This window comes from Asterias amurensis, chromosome 13 (genome assembly GCF_032118995.1).
Source record: "Asterias amurensis chromosome 13, ASM3211899v1".
In the NCBI taxonomy this organism is placed as follows: Eukaryota; Metazoa; Echinodermata; class Asteroidea; order Forcipulatida; family Asteriidae; genus Asterias; species Asterias amurensis.
The window spans coordinates 19,268,153-19,280,610 of NC_092660.1; the positions used below are offsets into that span (position 1 = coordinate 19,268,153).

Consider the following 12,458-nt stretch of genomic DNA (forward strand, 5'->3'; position numbering starts at 1 on the left):
ATAATTTTAGTGGGGTTGAAGTAATTGCTTAAATGGAAAAGCAAGTGGTTTTAACTCTAATTTAGACCAATTTAGGGATTGTGTATAAAGCATTCCTATTGGTTACAACACGCCACGCAACCTTAAAACGACCTTTATGAAGGTTATACTTGTCACCGAAATAAAGTTTCGGCAGTAAGCTTTGAACTTGTGTATACTCGACTGCCGCCATTGTACACCATTGTTTTTGTTTTTCAAGTACATGCACTGGAGTAATTTTAGTAGGAGTTTAGATTTGCATACCGAGTGGTGGGCCCTCTTGGGGGTTAGACTCTATCCCTTAAAGGATCTATGTAACTTTTGTAGGACAAAAAACACAATGTCCACAGATTTACACTAAACTTACACAGTTTGAAGATAATGATAGTTGAAAGCTTCCCTGAAAATATTACGTGCTGAGGTGCTGTAGTTTTTGGGAAATGAGTAAAACAATGTTATTGAAAATTATTTTAAGCATTTACAAACGTATTTTCATGACATTGTTTACTCATTTCTCAAAAACTACAGCATTTTAGTAAGTAATATTTGAAGGGAAGCTTTCCTCTATCATTATCTTCAAACCCTGTACGTTTAATGTAAATCTATGGACATTTTGAAAAGGCACCAAAATCCTTGAAAACCCAACTCCCGAGGTGTACCTCATATTAACAAGTTCAGGGTGGTGTTTGTTGTATTCTCCCCTCCACTCCCAACAACACACATTTTTTGAGGTGACTAATGACATTAACCAAAAACACACATTAATCCGAAACATGTTTGAGGATGAAACCCCAAAACCTTTTGCTGCACAAGCAATTCTTGAGGTGATGGATTAACATTGGTTCTTTTGCATTATATCTAACCCTAAACAAAATTATGGTGGAATGACCTTATCAGTGTGATGTACATGTACCTTGCAAGTAACTCACATGAACTTCACATGTACATTTGCATACCTCTTGTACAACTAACTTGTACCTCACATCTACATGTACCTCACATGTACTTGTAATGTACCTCACACACACACACACACAGTGCGTAAACACCTGCAATCAGGGACCCTCCTTTGTTCAACTCTTTGTGAGAGCAACCGGGGACCACAATGATTTTCTTTGTGATAGCCACCCTGGACCCATTTTCCCTTTTGTTATAGATCCCCGGTTTGAATGTGGATACCTACCCATACACACACACACACATCTACATACCTCACATGTACTTGTAATGTACATTATACCTCACACACACATGTACATACATGTATACACCTCACATTTGCATACCTCACACACATTTACAATGTACTTCACATGTGCATGTATACCTCACATGTGTGTACCTCACATACATTCATGTACATTGTACTTTACATGTGCATGTACCTCACATGTGCATGTACCTCACACACATGTACAATGTACCTGATTTAGTGATTAATGTGGGAACCTCATGTACGGACACCTACTATTCACCCCCACATACTCCTTGAAACATGATTATGGAAAGTCTATCTACTTTTTTTTTCCCACCAACAGGTCAGCGAAATTGTTGGTAATTGAACGCCTCCTGAAGCTTGCAGAGACGTACATCACCACGGTTGAGGATCAGCACCTCTCCCCCCGTACAATCCTACCTCACGGTGCCTCCTATCAGGGTCACCCCATCACGATGCAAGTCACATGCGACTCACCAAAGTATGACTTTGTCCTCGTGGTGAGTTTAGAACATCAAGACTTCTACATCTTCTTCTCTACATGTATTTCATAAATGAGCAGCTTCGTGAATGCCACACCGTGCCACATATCGAGCACTAAACGATTTCAACATGCCTCCTACTAACCCCGTCACACATAGACGCCACTTCTACTACGATGGAAAAGTGGCCGAGAGCGTGGCCAGTAGCGAGCCAAACGTGGGAGGATCCCCATGAGAGTGGCTTTCATGCTCGGGTTTGGATCTCCACGGTTGGAATGCTGCATTCTTTGTGAAAATGCACAAAATAAGCGTAGCCGGGTCGTAGCTAGCAGTCAGTCGTGATGTAGTCTTTAAAGGCAGTAGACACTATTGGTAATTGTCAAAGACCAGTTTTCTCACTTGGTGTATCTCAACATATGCATAAAATAACAAACCTGTGAAAATTTGAGCTCAATCGGTCATCAAAGTTGCGAGATATTAATGAAAGAAGAAAACACCCTTGTCACATGAAGTTGTGAGCGTTTAGATGGTTGATTTCGAGACCTCAAGTTCTAAATCTGAGGTCTCGAAATCAAATTCGTGAAAAATTACTTCTTTCTCGAAAACTATGTAACTTCAGAGGGTACCGTTTCTCACAAAGGTTTATACCATCAACCTCTCCCCATTACTCGTCACCAAGAAAGGTTTTATGCTAATAATTATTTTGAGTAATTACCAATAGTGTCCACTGCCTTTAAGTTGCAAAATTGCTGGATTTTGACATGGTAGTGCCCCGATTTGGTAACTTTTTGAGATCAGGGTGATCAACATTGTCTTTGTAAGGTTGCTGAGCTGTGTGAACGGGGGTTTTGAGCCTTGGTGCAGACTTTTTGGTCATCAACAACTAACACTCCTTTCATGTTAGTTATGGACTTGTCTTTTCTTTGTACAGGGTCACGGAAACGAGACATTACAGAGTGTTCGTCAACGTATCGCCCATCGCATGAGAACGACAGTTGAAAACATCCAGATTGCTGCAAATGATAGAATGGTAATAATAATAAAAGTTCATTGATAATAATAGTAAGAATAATAATAATAGCTAATTCTTGTATATGTAGCGCATTTCATAACTGAAATAAATACCAATGCGCTTTACAAAAAAAAAAGGCAAAGAGCAACAAAATAACAAATAATACACTATAATAATAGGCAAACTACATTTAAAGGATTAAACTTAAAAATAGGGAAAAGAAAACAAATGTGATTGATCTGAGTTTTGATTTGTTCTATGCTCTGTTGAAAGCTGATGTAGCTGGGAAGAGAGTTCCAAAGTGGGAGGGCAACGGTGGAGAAAGTCCCTGAACCGAAAGATCATGAATTCAAGGAAAAATTCAAACAGGGACTCGACAGGGACTCGAACCCACACTCTGCTGAACAGAAGTTTGAATCTCAGATCTTGAATTGTTTATTTGTTTTTGTAGTTGACTTCTAGCAAGTACCCAAAGCTACTGAGGCAGCTAGAGTTTGAAGATCAGCAGTTGCTGACCGTGAAGCAGCTAGGAGCGACCGTTTCAAGAATGGATGAGGTATGGGAAGGTAGAAGGGTAGACAGATGTATATTTTTTTTTTATGCAAGTTGCCTGACACACAAGGCCTGAAGTTCACTTCAAGGTGTGGGCTACAATTATTTTTTTCCAGAGGCTGTTGCCACCTACTCTTAGGGCTGAAACAGGGTTACCCCTTTTACAGTCCATACGGATGTAGGCTTGGGTAGCATCAGTCCGAAGCCTGGCAGGTAGAGCAGAAAGCACTACCTCCCCAATTTTATGTAGTAAGTGTCACGACCGGGATTCGAACCCACACTCTGCTGATCAAACACCAGAGCTTGAATCCGGTGCTCTTAACCGCTCGGGCAAGGGCACCAAGGCATTTTCTTTGTGGTAAAGGGCACCCTATGAGGACAGTGTAAACTTCTACTGGAGCGTTTCAAGGGGACCAGTTTGCCTTCTCTGTCTGTAAAGTATTAGTCCTGTAACCAGCTCTTATAAAGCGCATTTCACAATTAGCGTCTCGATGCGCATTTACATTATTGCCCTAGTCATTGGGTCAATAACATTCCTTTAATCTTTCTCTGCTCCCTGGGGAGTATACAGCCTTGAGCTGAGGGCAAGGCCATACTTCTGTCATGTCCTTTGGAGAACCTTTACGTCTATGGGGAACTTTTGAAGGCCTGCTATTTATTGGAAAATGAGTTCACCACATAATTGAAAATTTGACATTTTCCTTTTCTTCTTTATATTGTTTTATATCAATACGTCACACCGTTTCATGACTTGATATTTTCTAAAAATGTTTGTAATGATTTCGTTCTGCAGAGTATACCATTCACTGGCAGACAGTCCTACATGGCCGAAGTGGAGAGGTCGTTACCGGGCGTTGTCATGGCGATGGGAGGTCAAGTCTTTGAGATGTTGTACCAGCTAGCAGAGCTCGAGGGGTCAAGGTTCGGACTTTGTTTAAGATTTCTAAGATTATTATTATTATTATTTATTCAGCCATTTCAACGATGCAAGACAATAACAAATAAATTCCAAATGGGCGAGGAGAAACAAAAGCAAAGTTGTAACTGATCCATGGACCCGCCTCCCCACATCTATCTAAGCTCTTTGTGAAATTGAGCCCACGGCAAAGCACCAAGATTTATGTTAAGACGGTGATTTCTGACATGTGCATTGCTCTCAAAGTATTTTGCCAAATGTCCTGGATGCGCTAGAGATCAGTTCTATTAGGACACAACATCCTTCAACATGTTCAAGTCACTTCTGAAAGCCCACTTGTTTCAGGAGGCCTACCATCAATGACTTTATTTCTTCTGTGCCTCGGTGCCTTTGAGCAAACCTTTGATTTGGGCAGTTTATTTATGATTGATTGATTGATTTACTGATTTGGCATCTTTGTTGTAGGTTAACAGAGCGGGTTCGCAATCTTCTCATGCTTATACCAACGGACCCTACTGTACAAGAAGCTTTAGACTCATTATTTATTTATGATTGATTGATTTACTGATTTGGCATCTTTGTTGTAGGTTAACAGAGCGGGTTCGCAATCTCCTCATGCTTATACCAACGGACCCTACTGTACAAGAAGCTTTAGACTCAATATGCAGACAGGTAGGTCAAGTTGATTGAGAAATATGGTGGGTCGGCAAATCTAGGTGAAAACAAATTTCAGGGCAGGATCTCAAATGACTTTTTTCTCTGTTGGAAAAGATTTCTTCTCTGGTGACCACAAAGTTTACTTTGACATGATCATGTCTGTGCATACTCCAGACTGTGACTGAAGGTTGGAGGAGATCTACTGATTAAAAAATAAAGGAGAATTAGGGTAGAAGGGAAGGGGATGGGGATTCTGTGATTGTAAATCATTGGCCTTATGTCTGTATTATTTGGTGAGTCGTTGCTGAGCATTCAAGCACACCGAGCACCTTATTGGTGGATACATATGCTTTATATTATTATTATAAATATTTAGTTACAAATTTATTGAAGAAGAACTTTTTAAAATATCAATAAAAGCCTCACTCTTGTAAAAGCCTCACTCTTGTTTTGTTTTTTACCCCAGAGTGAAGGAACATCAGTGGATTGGGGCGATGGTTCCAGTTCTCCTAAAGAAACCACCAAAGCCACGTTGGATTCCCTCTTCAAGACTAACTCACAAAGCATGTCCGCATTCAGGCTACTCTATAATCTAGAGGTAAGGGTTAAGGCTAGTTTAAAGGCACTGTACACGTTTGGTAATTACTCAAAATATATATATTAGCATAAAATCTTACTTGGTAACGAGCAACGGAGAGCTGTTGATAGAATAAAACATTTTGAGAAAAGACTCCCTCTGAAGTAACGTAGTTTTTGAGAAAGAGGATAATTTTCACTAAAATAATAAAAGACTTCTGGCCAGAAGCCTTTTATTCTTATCTGAAAGCACACTGTGTAATCTTTATGCACTCGTTTACCTTTCTATAACAACTTTTTTGGACAACTCGACAGTTGAGACGGCTCGACCATTCAGACAACTTGACAGGGGCCTCAGCGTGGGGCGCGCACAGGGCCGGGAAGGGGAGGGGGGTGAGGGTTAAGGTTAGGGTTAGGGTTAGGGTTAGGGTGAGGATTTACAGGAAATTTGTGTAAACATGTCAGTAACGGAGGTCGACCGTTCAACCATCGACTTGTCTTGGTCATCCTTCGAGGTGTCTCAAAGTTGAGTTGTCTGAATCGTCCAGTTGTCCGGACGGTCGAGCTGTCTCAACCGTCAAATTGTCCAAATCTTTAAGCTGTCCGAACCATCGAGTTGTCTGACATCAAAAAGAACAATATTCTTCATTTAATTCAATATCATCTCTAAACAGTGCATCCTTCTCATACTCCCTCAAGGTTCTAAGCAGTCGGCTAGTCCCATCCCTTCAAGAGGACAAAGCAACGCAGATGAGCGCGCAGACATTCCGAGAGAACTTCCTGAACGCTGGTGGACTGAGTCTAGTGATTAGCGTACTGCAAAGAGAATCTATACCACAGGATATGGATGAAGAGACGCGCAGAGGATGCTATATCATATGCCTGCATTTAGCAAGGTGAGTTAAAGGCAAAACTGCCCATCCTGAGAAAAAAAAACCCCCAAAAACCCCAGCAGGACTTTCTTTGTGCTCTTCAGCATTTCTGCTGATTGACACCAGGGGCCAATTTCTTAGAGCTGCTTAAGCAAATAATTTGCTTAAGCACGAAAATAGCTTGCTTATTTTACACATGTTACTGGCCAAAATTTCATGCCATATATATTGTTTGTGACTGGTATTTAGCTGTTGTTTACTTAGCATAACAATTGGGTTAAGTCTTGGCCGTTACTCTGATTTTACTAAGCAAGGATGTTTCTGCTTAAGCAAATTTCTTTGCTTAAGCAGCTCTATGAAATTGGGCCCAGTAGTAGGCTTGTGGGTCAGGGTCACTGGCCTTTGGGAAGTGGGTTCCGGGGTGAACGTTTTCTAAAAACAATTACTTGACCGATAACAGCTGATAAGAGTTGCAGTGATACTGGTGAGTAGAGATCAGGGAGTTGGTTAAAGGCACTGGACACTATTGGTAAGTGCTCAAAGTAATTGTTAGCATAAAAACTTACTCGTTAGCGATCAATGGAGAGATGTTGATAGTGTAAAACATTGTGAGAAACTGCTCCCTCTGAAGTACAGTCGTTTTCGAGAAAGAAGTTATTTCTCACAAAAGTATTTGAATTTAAAACTTCAGAATTTGATTTTGAGGTCTCGATTTCAAGCATCTGAAAGCACACAACTTTGTGTGACAAGGGTGTTTTTTCTGCCATTATTATCTTGTAACTTCAACGACCAATTGAGTTCAAATTTTCACAGGTTTGTTATTTTGTGCATATGTTGAGATACACCAAGTGAGAAGACTGGTCTTTGACAATTACCGAAGGTGTTAAGTGTCTTTAATGCTAAATTCACGTAATGGCCACCTTGAACAAAGACATGACAAATTTAGGAGACTACCAACCGCTACATGTAGACGGCTCAGTTGGTGGAGCGCCACTTTGTCCATTTGTAGGTACAGGTTCAAATCCTGCTTGAGTAAATTTGTCTTTGTCCATCTCAAAACTAAATTCATCTTTGTAAAGTGGTGGAGGATTGCAAGCCCCAATTGACCATATTTTTTACAGCATGAGGGTGGATGTCTTCCTTCACAATTACAATATCATCTTACTTTAACTTACTATGTGTAGTTTTCTTGCATCAATGACGAAATACGTTAACATGTTGTTAATATTATTATTTTTTTAAACCTGTCTGCTTACTTGTTTTTGAAGTCCTCACGCCATCAAAAATCCAACGATTTTTAAAATAAATTTATAAACACCCAAACACCTTTTGAAGATGTTTTTCATTGCTATCACTAGATTCCTACTCTGCGGAGAGACCACCACTGACGTAATGGAAAGTGATCTGTCCCTCACTGAGAGCCAAGCTGAGGTTTCAGCCGATACCTCGTCAGGAAATTTATCATCGAGCTTTGGAACATCACCTCGTAAGATGAGTCTTGTGGAGAGGATGTCTAGCGTGGAGGCCAGCGGCGATGTCGCATACCGGGAAGGGACGTCAAAGGCTATAGCTGTCATACAGGTAAAGGTTCCTCTCAAAATAAATCCAGGAATTTTAAGGGGTCGAAATTGCCGCTAGCCCAGGACTACCAGATTTACAGCCAGGCTACTCATTTCTCCAGTTCGATAGTTATAGCCCTGCAGGCCAGTGGAAAATAGTGCAATAATCAACATCATAAACAATAATGAGCTGTGCTGATGGTATTGTAAAATGAAATACTTTCGGTGACCAATTTGTGCCATAACTCAAAACGTGAGCTACTACAAGTTCTAGGTTACAAGCCCTGCTGACTACCATGAAAATACACTTAATTTCGACCCCTGACTGGACAAGTAGTTAAATAACAATTCGATGGTGTCTTTGTTGGATATCCGTCGGACAGTATGTCTGATTCGCTTCGCCTAACAAGGATCTTGACAATTATGGAGTCCGCTAACATAGGGCTAGTCTGCTCGATTGGTTCAAATTCCTCTCCAGACCATTTTTCTTTGTACAACCCAAAATTTGTGAAAAAATAAAAAATAGAATGGTTATATTTATCATTGTCCAAGATGCTGTATGTTATATTTGAGAGCTAAGTATTTTATGTCCTTGGGTGTAAAATTCCAGTGTTTTAAAAATGTTTATAAACTTTGCCATTATTTACAGATTCAAGTTTATTTTCTATTCTGTCACTCCCACAGACCATGAGTACATCTGAGTTCTCTTCTATGATTGGCTGCCTAATGCGGGTATGTTGGGCAGCAGCTGCAGGCCAGTTGCGTCTAGCCAGCTCAGCCAATCAAATCAAAGAGAATTCCCTCGGTGGATTCGCCATGGGGATCAACAGACGAAGCAGACATAGCAGCGGAGGTAAATTTATCTCCTTGCACTTGAACAAGCAATTTTTACAGTCGGATTAACAGTATTACATGGATCCTTCCACTTCAAATTCCTGACAAAGTTTGAATTTTTGTTTGTTTTCCGATTTACATATTCAATTGTTTAGTGGCGTGTCACGGCCCAGCAGATAAGAATATGGGACTCAAGGTCTGGTGTTTCTGATCACTAGAGTGTGGGTTCAAGTCCTGGTCGTGACACTTGTGTCCTTAAGCAAGACACTAAACCTGTATTGCGTTGTCCTTCGGATGGGACGTAAAGCCGTTGAACCTGTGTGTTGTGTAATGCACGTAAGAGAACCCAGTGCACTTATTGAAAAGAGAAGGGGTTCGTCTGGTGTTCCTGGTCTGATCGGCAGCATATTGCGCCACAGCACTTTGTAAACCATCACATGGTGCTATGAAGGAATAGGCCTCATATAAACTTCAAAATCTTTCAGGAAAAAAAAACTAGGAGTGTTTCAATACGCTCCTAGGGGTGTGATGAGGTGCTAAATAAGAACCCGGTATTATTATTTAACGAAAAAATTGTATTGCTTTTAAAAAAAGTTTTTTTGTTTAAATTTCAATGACAACAGGAAATTTGTTTTACCCAGTTGAATCCAATTTGTTCAACTCTCTTCTCTTTTGACAGGGAGTTCCAGCAGTGATGTAGACAGTCAGAATCTTCATGCTGGTGTGTGTCTCTTAGCGACGCACGTATCCACCAAGGACGCCATGATAGCTCGAGAAGCTCTGGAGCTACTGATTGCCTGCTTGCAACTCAGGAGTCACAACCTTTGTGAGTAACAATATTACCATATTATAAATATTAACAGCATTCGCAAAATCCTCAACGAAAAGTCTGCTTCTATCCTTATACATGCTTTCATCACATCCAGGCTTGATAATGGAAACTCCTTGCTTTATGGTATAAACAAGAATCTTATCACAAATCTTCAAAATGTCCAGAACGCTGTTGCTTGCGTATTATCTAAAACACGTAAATATGATCACATCACACCTGTATTGAAACAACTTCACTGGCTCCCAGTCTGTCAAAGAATTAAATTCAAAATTGTTTTGCTCGCCTGGAAAGCTATGAATGGAAGGGCTCCTCCATACATGTATCTCTAAGAAATTCTCTCACCATATACACCTACATGTACTTGCAATCTTCGCTCTACAAACCAACTTTATTTAACTGTCCCTAAAACAAACACTTCCAACGACGTTCATGCTTTTTCTGTATCCGCACCCACACTCTGGAACTCTCTTCCTTTACATATTCGAGCTACAACGTCCCTGGACATTTTCAACCTTTTCAAAATTTCCTATTCAAAATTTCTTATGATTGACTTTCTGTCTGTTTTTAACCATTTATTTTTGCCAACACGTTTATGTAATTCAACATTTTTATTCAATGTACCCTTATTTCTTTCCAAGCTTCGTAATTTTTGTTTTTGTTTTGTAACTCTCTTTGTTTGTCTTAGATAGATGGCGCTTTTTAAGTTTTAATTATTATTATTATTATTATTATTTTTGAGAGGGCTTTCCATTTAGTAGTTAACAAGTAGTTGTTAATAAGCAGGACAGTTCTTTGAAGAACTGAGAAGTCTACCGGATTCCGAAAAATCTACTCGACGATAGTAGATAATAAAGCAAGACAGGTTCTCTAAAGAACAAACTCTACCTGGCAAGTAGATACACACATGGTGTTTACCGCAAACCAAATATATATTGATACCTCACCATGCAATGCCTCAAATCCAATGCCCTTCCATTTGTTATACAAAATCTCCTTGATTTTGAGGTTCAAATATTGGCAGCTCTGCTACAATATGCCCCCACTTTGAAATGCTCCTTTACTCTGCAAAATTTTCATGTCCTTACTTCCACACGTGAATTAAAATCATTCATTCTTTTCCCTCCATTTCACATCTTTCCTTCAGCCTCGTTCTACAACATGGCAGCCATGGGTGATTTTGTCATCGACATCCTCTTAGCCTGTCCCCACGGTGAAGTCAGATCAACTGCCATGGAACAGTTCTTCACACTCAGCACAACCAGCGTCAACCCAGAGACAATACGTACCCTCCACCCTAGACACTTCCTTCTCCAGGTAACATTTCCCATCAACCCATCCCAACCCAGAGACTATACGTACCCTCCACCCTAGACACTTCCTTCTCCAGGTAACAATTTCTCACCAAACCCAGCCCAACCAAGAGACTATACGTACCCTCCACCCTAGACACTTCCTTCTCCAGGTAACATTTTCCCATCAAACCCAACCCTGCGACTATTAAGACAACAAACTGGTAAAACCTATTTCCTTTTTTTTATTATATGAATTAATATAGGTTTTGTTGAGGGTACCAGTTCCTTTGTGGACATCTAGCTGCCTGGTCAGGGGAACCAACCAAAGGTACGATGTTATCAGAAGTCTGTTTAAATACCATGCCTGGGCTAAATTTTATAGAGCTGCTTAAGCAAAAAATATTGCTTAACATTTTTTTGCTAAGCACAACTAAGCAAGATACCAGCTACATTTTGTAGGTGTCAAATGGTATTTTAGCAGGTTACCTTATTCTGTTTAAGGCAGTGGACACTATTGGTAATTACTCAAAATAATTATTTGCATCAAACCTTTCTTGGTGACGAGTAATGGGGAGAGGTTGATGGTATAAAACATTGTGAGAAACGGCTCCCGCTGAAGTGCCATAGTTTTCGAGATAGAAGTAATTTTCCACGAATTTAATTTTGAGACCTCAGATTTAGAACTCGAGGTCTCGAAATCAACCATCTAAACGCACGCAACTTCGTAGGACAAGGGTGTTTTCTTCTTTCATTATTATCTCGCAACTTCGATGACCGGTTGAGCTCAAATTTTCACAGGTTTGTTATTTTATGCATATGTTGAGATACACCAACTGTGAAGACTGGTCTTTGACAAACGCCAATAGTGTCCACTGCCTTTAAGCTCTACTTTTTATGCTTAAGCAGCTCTATGAAATTTGGCCCTGTCCAAGGTGTTGCATTATGGTTGCTTTGCCTGGTGAAATCATTCTTAACAACAATCTTGGTACGTTATAAATGTACTTTAGGGAAGGCCTGCGATCGAGCCGGGACGTTGCTCGTCTTTCCATTCCAAGAGTAGCAGACGGATAGGCGATGGATCGCTCAGTGTTTTCGGGTCAACTCTCTGGAACACATTACCTCATACCATAAGATCCTCTCCAACAGTTTTTGCTTTCGAACGCAACCTCAATCCGTATTTGTTCTAGTGTATTATAATTGCTATTGTTTTGGTTTGCCAAGCGCTTTGATCACTTTTTTGGAAATGCGCTATAGAAGAGCTGGAACAATAATAATAATATTAACAATAATAATAATAATGGACACTTTTAAAGTATCCGATTATTATTTAGTATTGTATTGTTTTGACCGAGACTTTCCCGTTCCTCTCTTATATTCCAGGATCCTTGGGCAGTGTACACAGTACTTTGAGTTAAGATGCCGTCTTCTGGAGCAGCTTACAAGTAAGAAAGAAAACAATATTAAGTTTGCAAACAAGTAAATGAGATGTGGGTTCAGATTCATCGAAGAGGGGCTTCGACTTTGTGATCCACTCATTTTCTCTTAGATAGATTCGTCATGAAAATGGGACGAAATTACAAGTCTCTGACCTCTGGTTAAAATAGTGTAAAATGCCTCTGTGTTTGATGCCCCTAAAGGGT

The 12,458-nt window shown here is 40.1% G+C and overlaps 1 protein-coding gene across 2 annotated transcripts in view; it reads left to right on the top strand.

The window, feature by feature from the left end:
• LOC139946584 (ubiquitin carboxyl-terminal hydrolase 24-like) overlaps positions 1-12,458 on the top strand; it is a 66,166-nt gene that overhangs the window by 24,483 nt on the left and 29,225 nt on the right. For both annotated transcript variants that reach the window (XM_071944278.1, XM_071944279.1), the window contains 13 exons: positions 1,557-1,734; positions 2,648-2,746; positions 3,180-3,284; positions 4,074-4,201; positions 4,784-4,868; positions 5,320-5,451; positions 6,129-6,325; positions 7,660-7,882; positions 8,545-8,713; positions 9,374-9,520; positions 10,671-10,840; positions 11,082-11,146; positions 12,199-12,260. In XM_071944278.1, the coding sequence (XP_071800379.1) occupies positions 1,557-1,734; positions 2,648-2,746; positions 3,180-3,284; positions 4,074-4,201; positions 4,784-4,868; positions 5,320-5,451; positions 6,129-6,325; positions 7,660-7,882; positions 8,545-8,713; positions 9,374-9,520; positions 10,671-10,840; positions 11,082-11,146; positions 12,199-12,260 (1,760 nt within the window). The remainder of the gene's footprint in view (positions 1-1,556; positions 1,735-2,647; positions 2,747-3,179; positions 3,285-4,073; positions 4,202-4,783; positions 4,869-5,319; positions 5,452-6,128; positions 6,326-7,659; positions 7,883-8,544; positions 8,714-9,373; positions 9,521-10,670; positions 10,841-11,081; positions 11,147-12,198; positions 12,261-12,458) is intronic.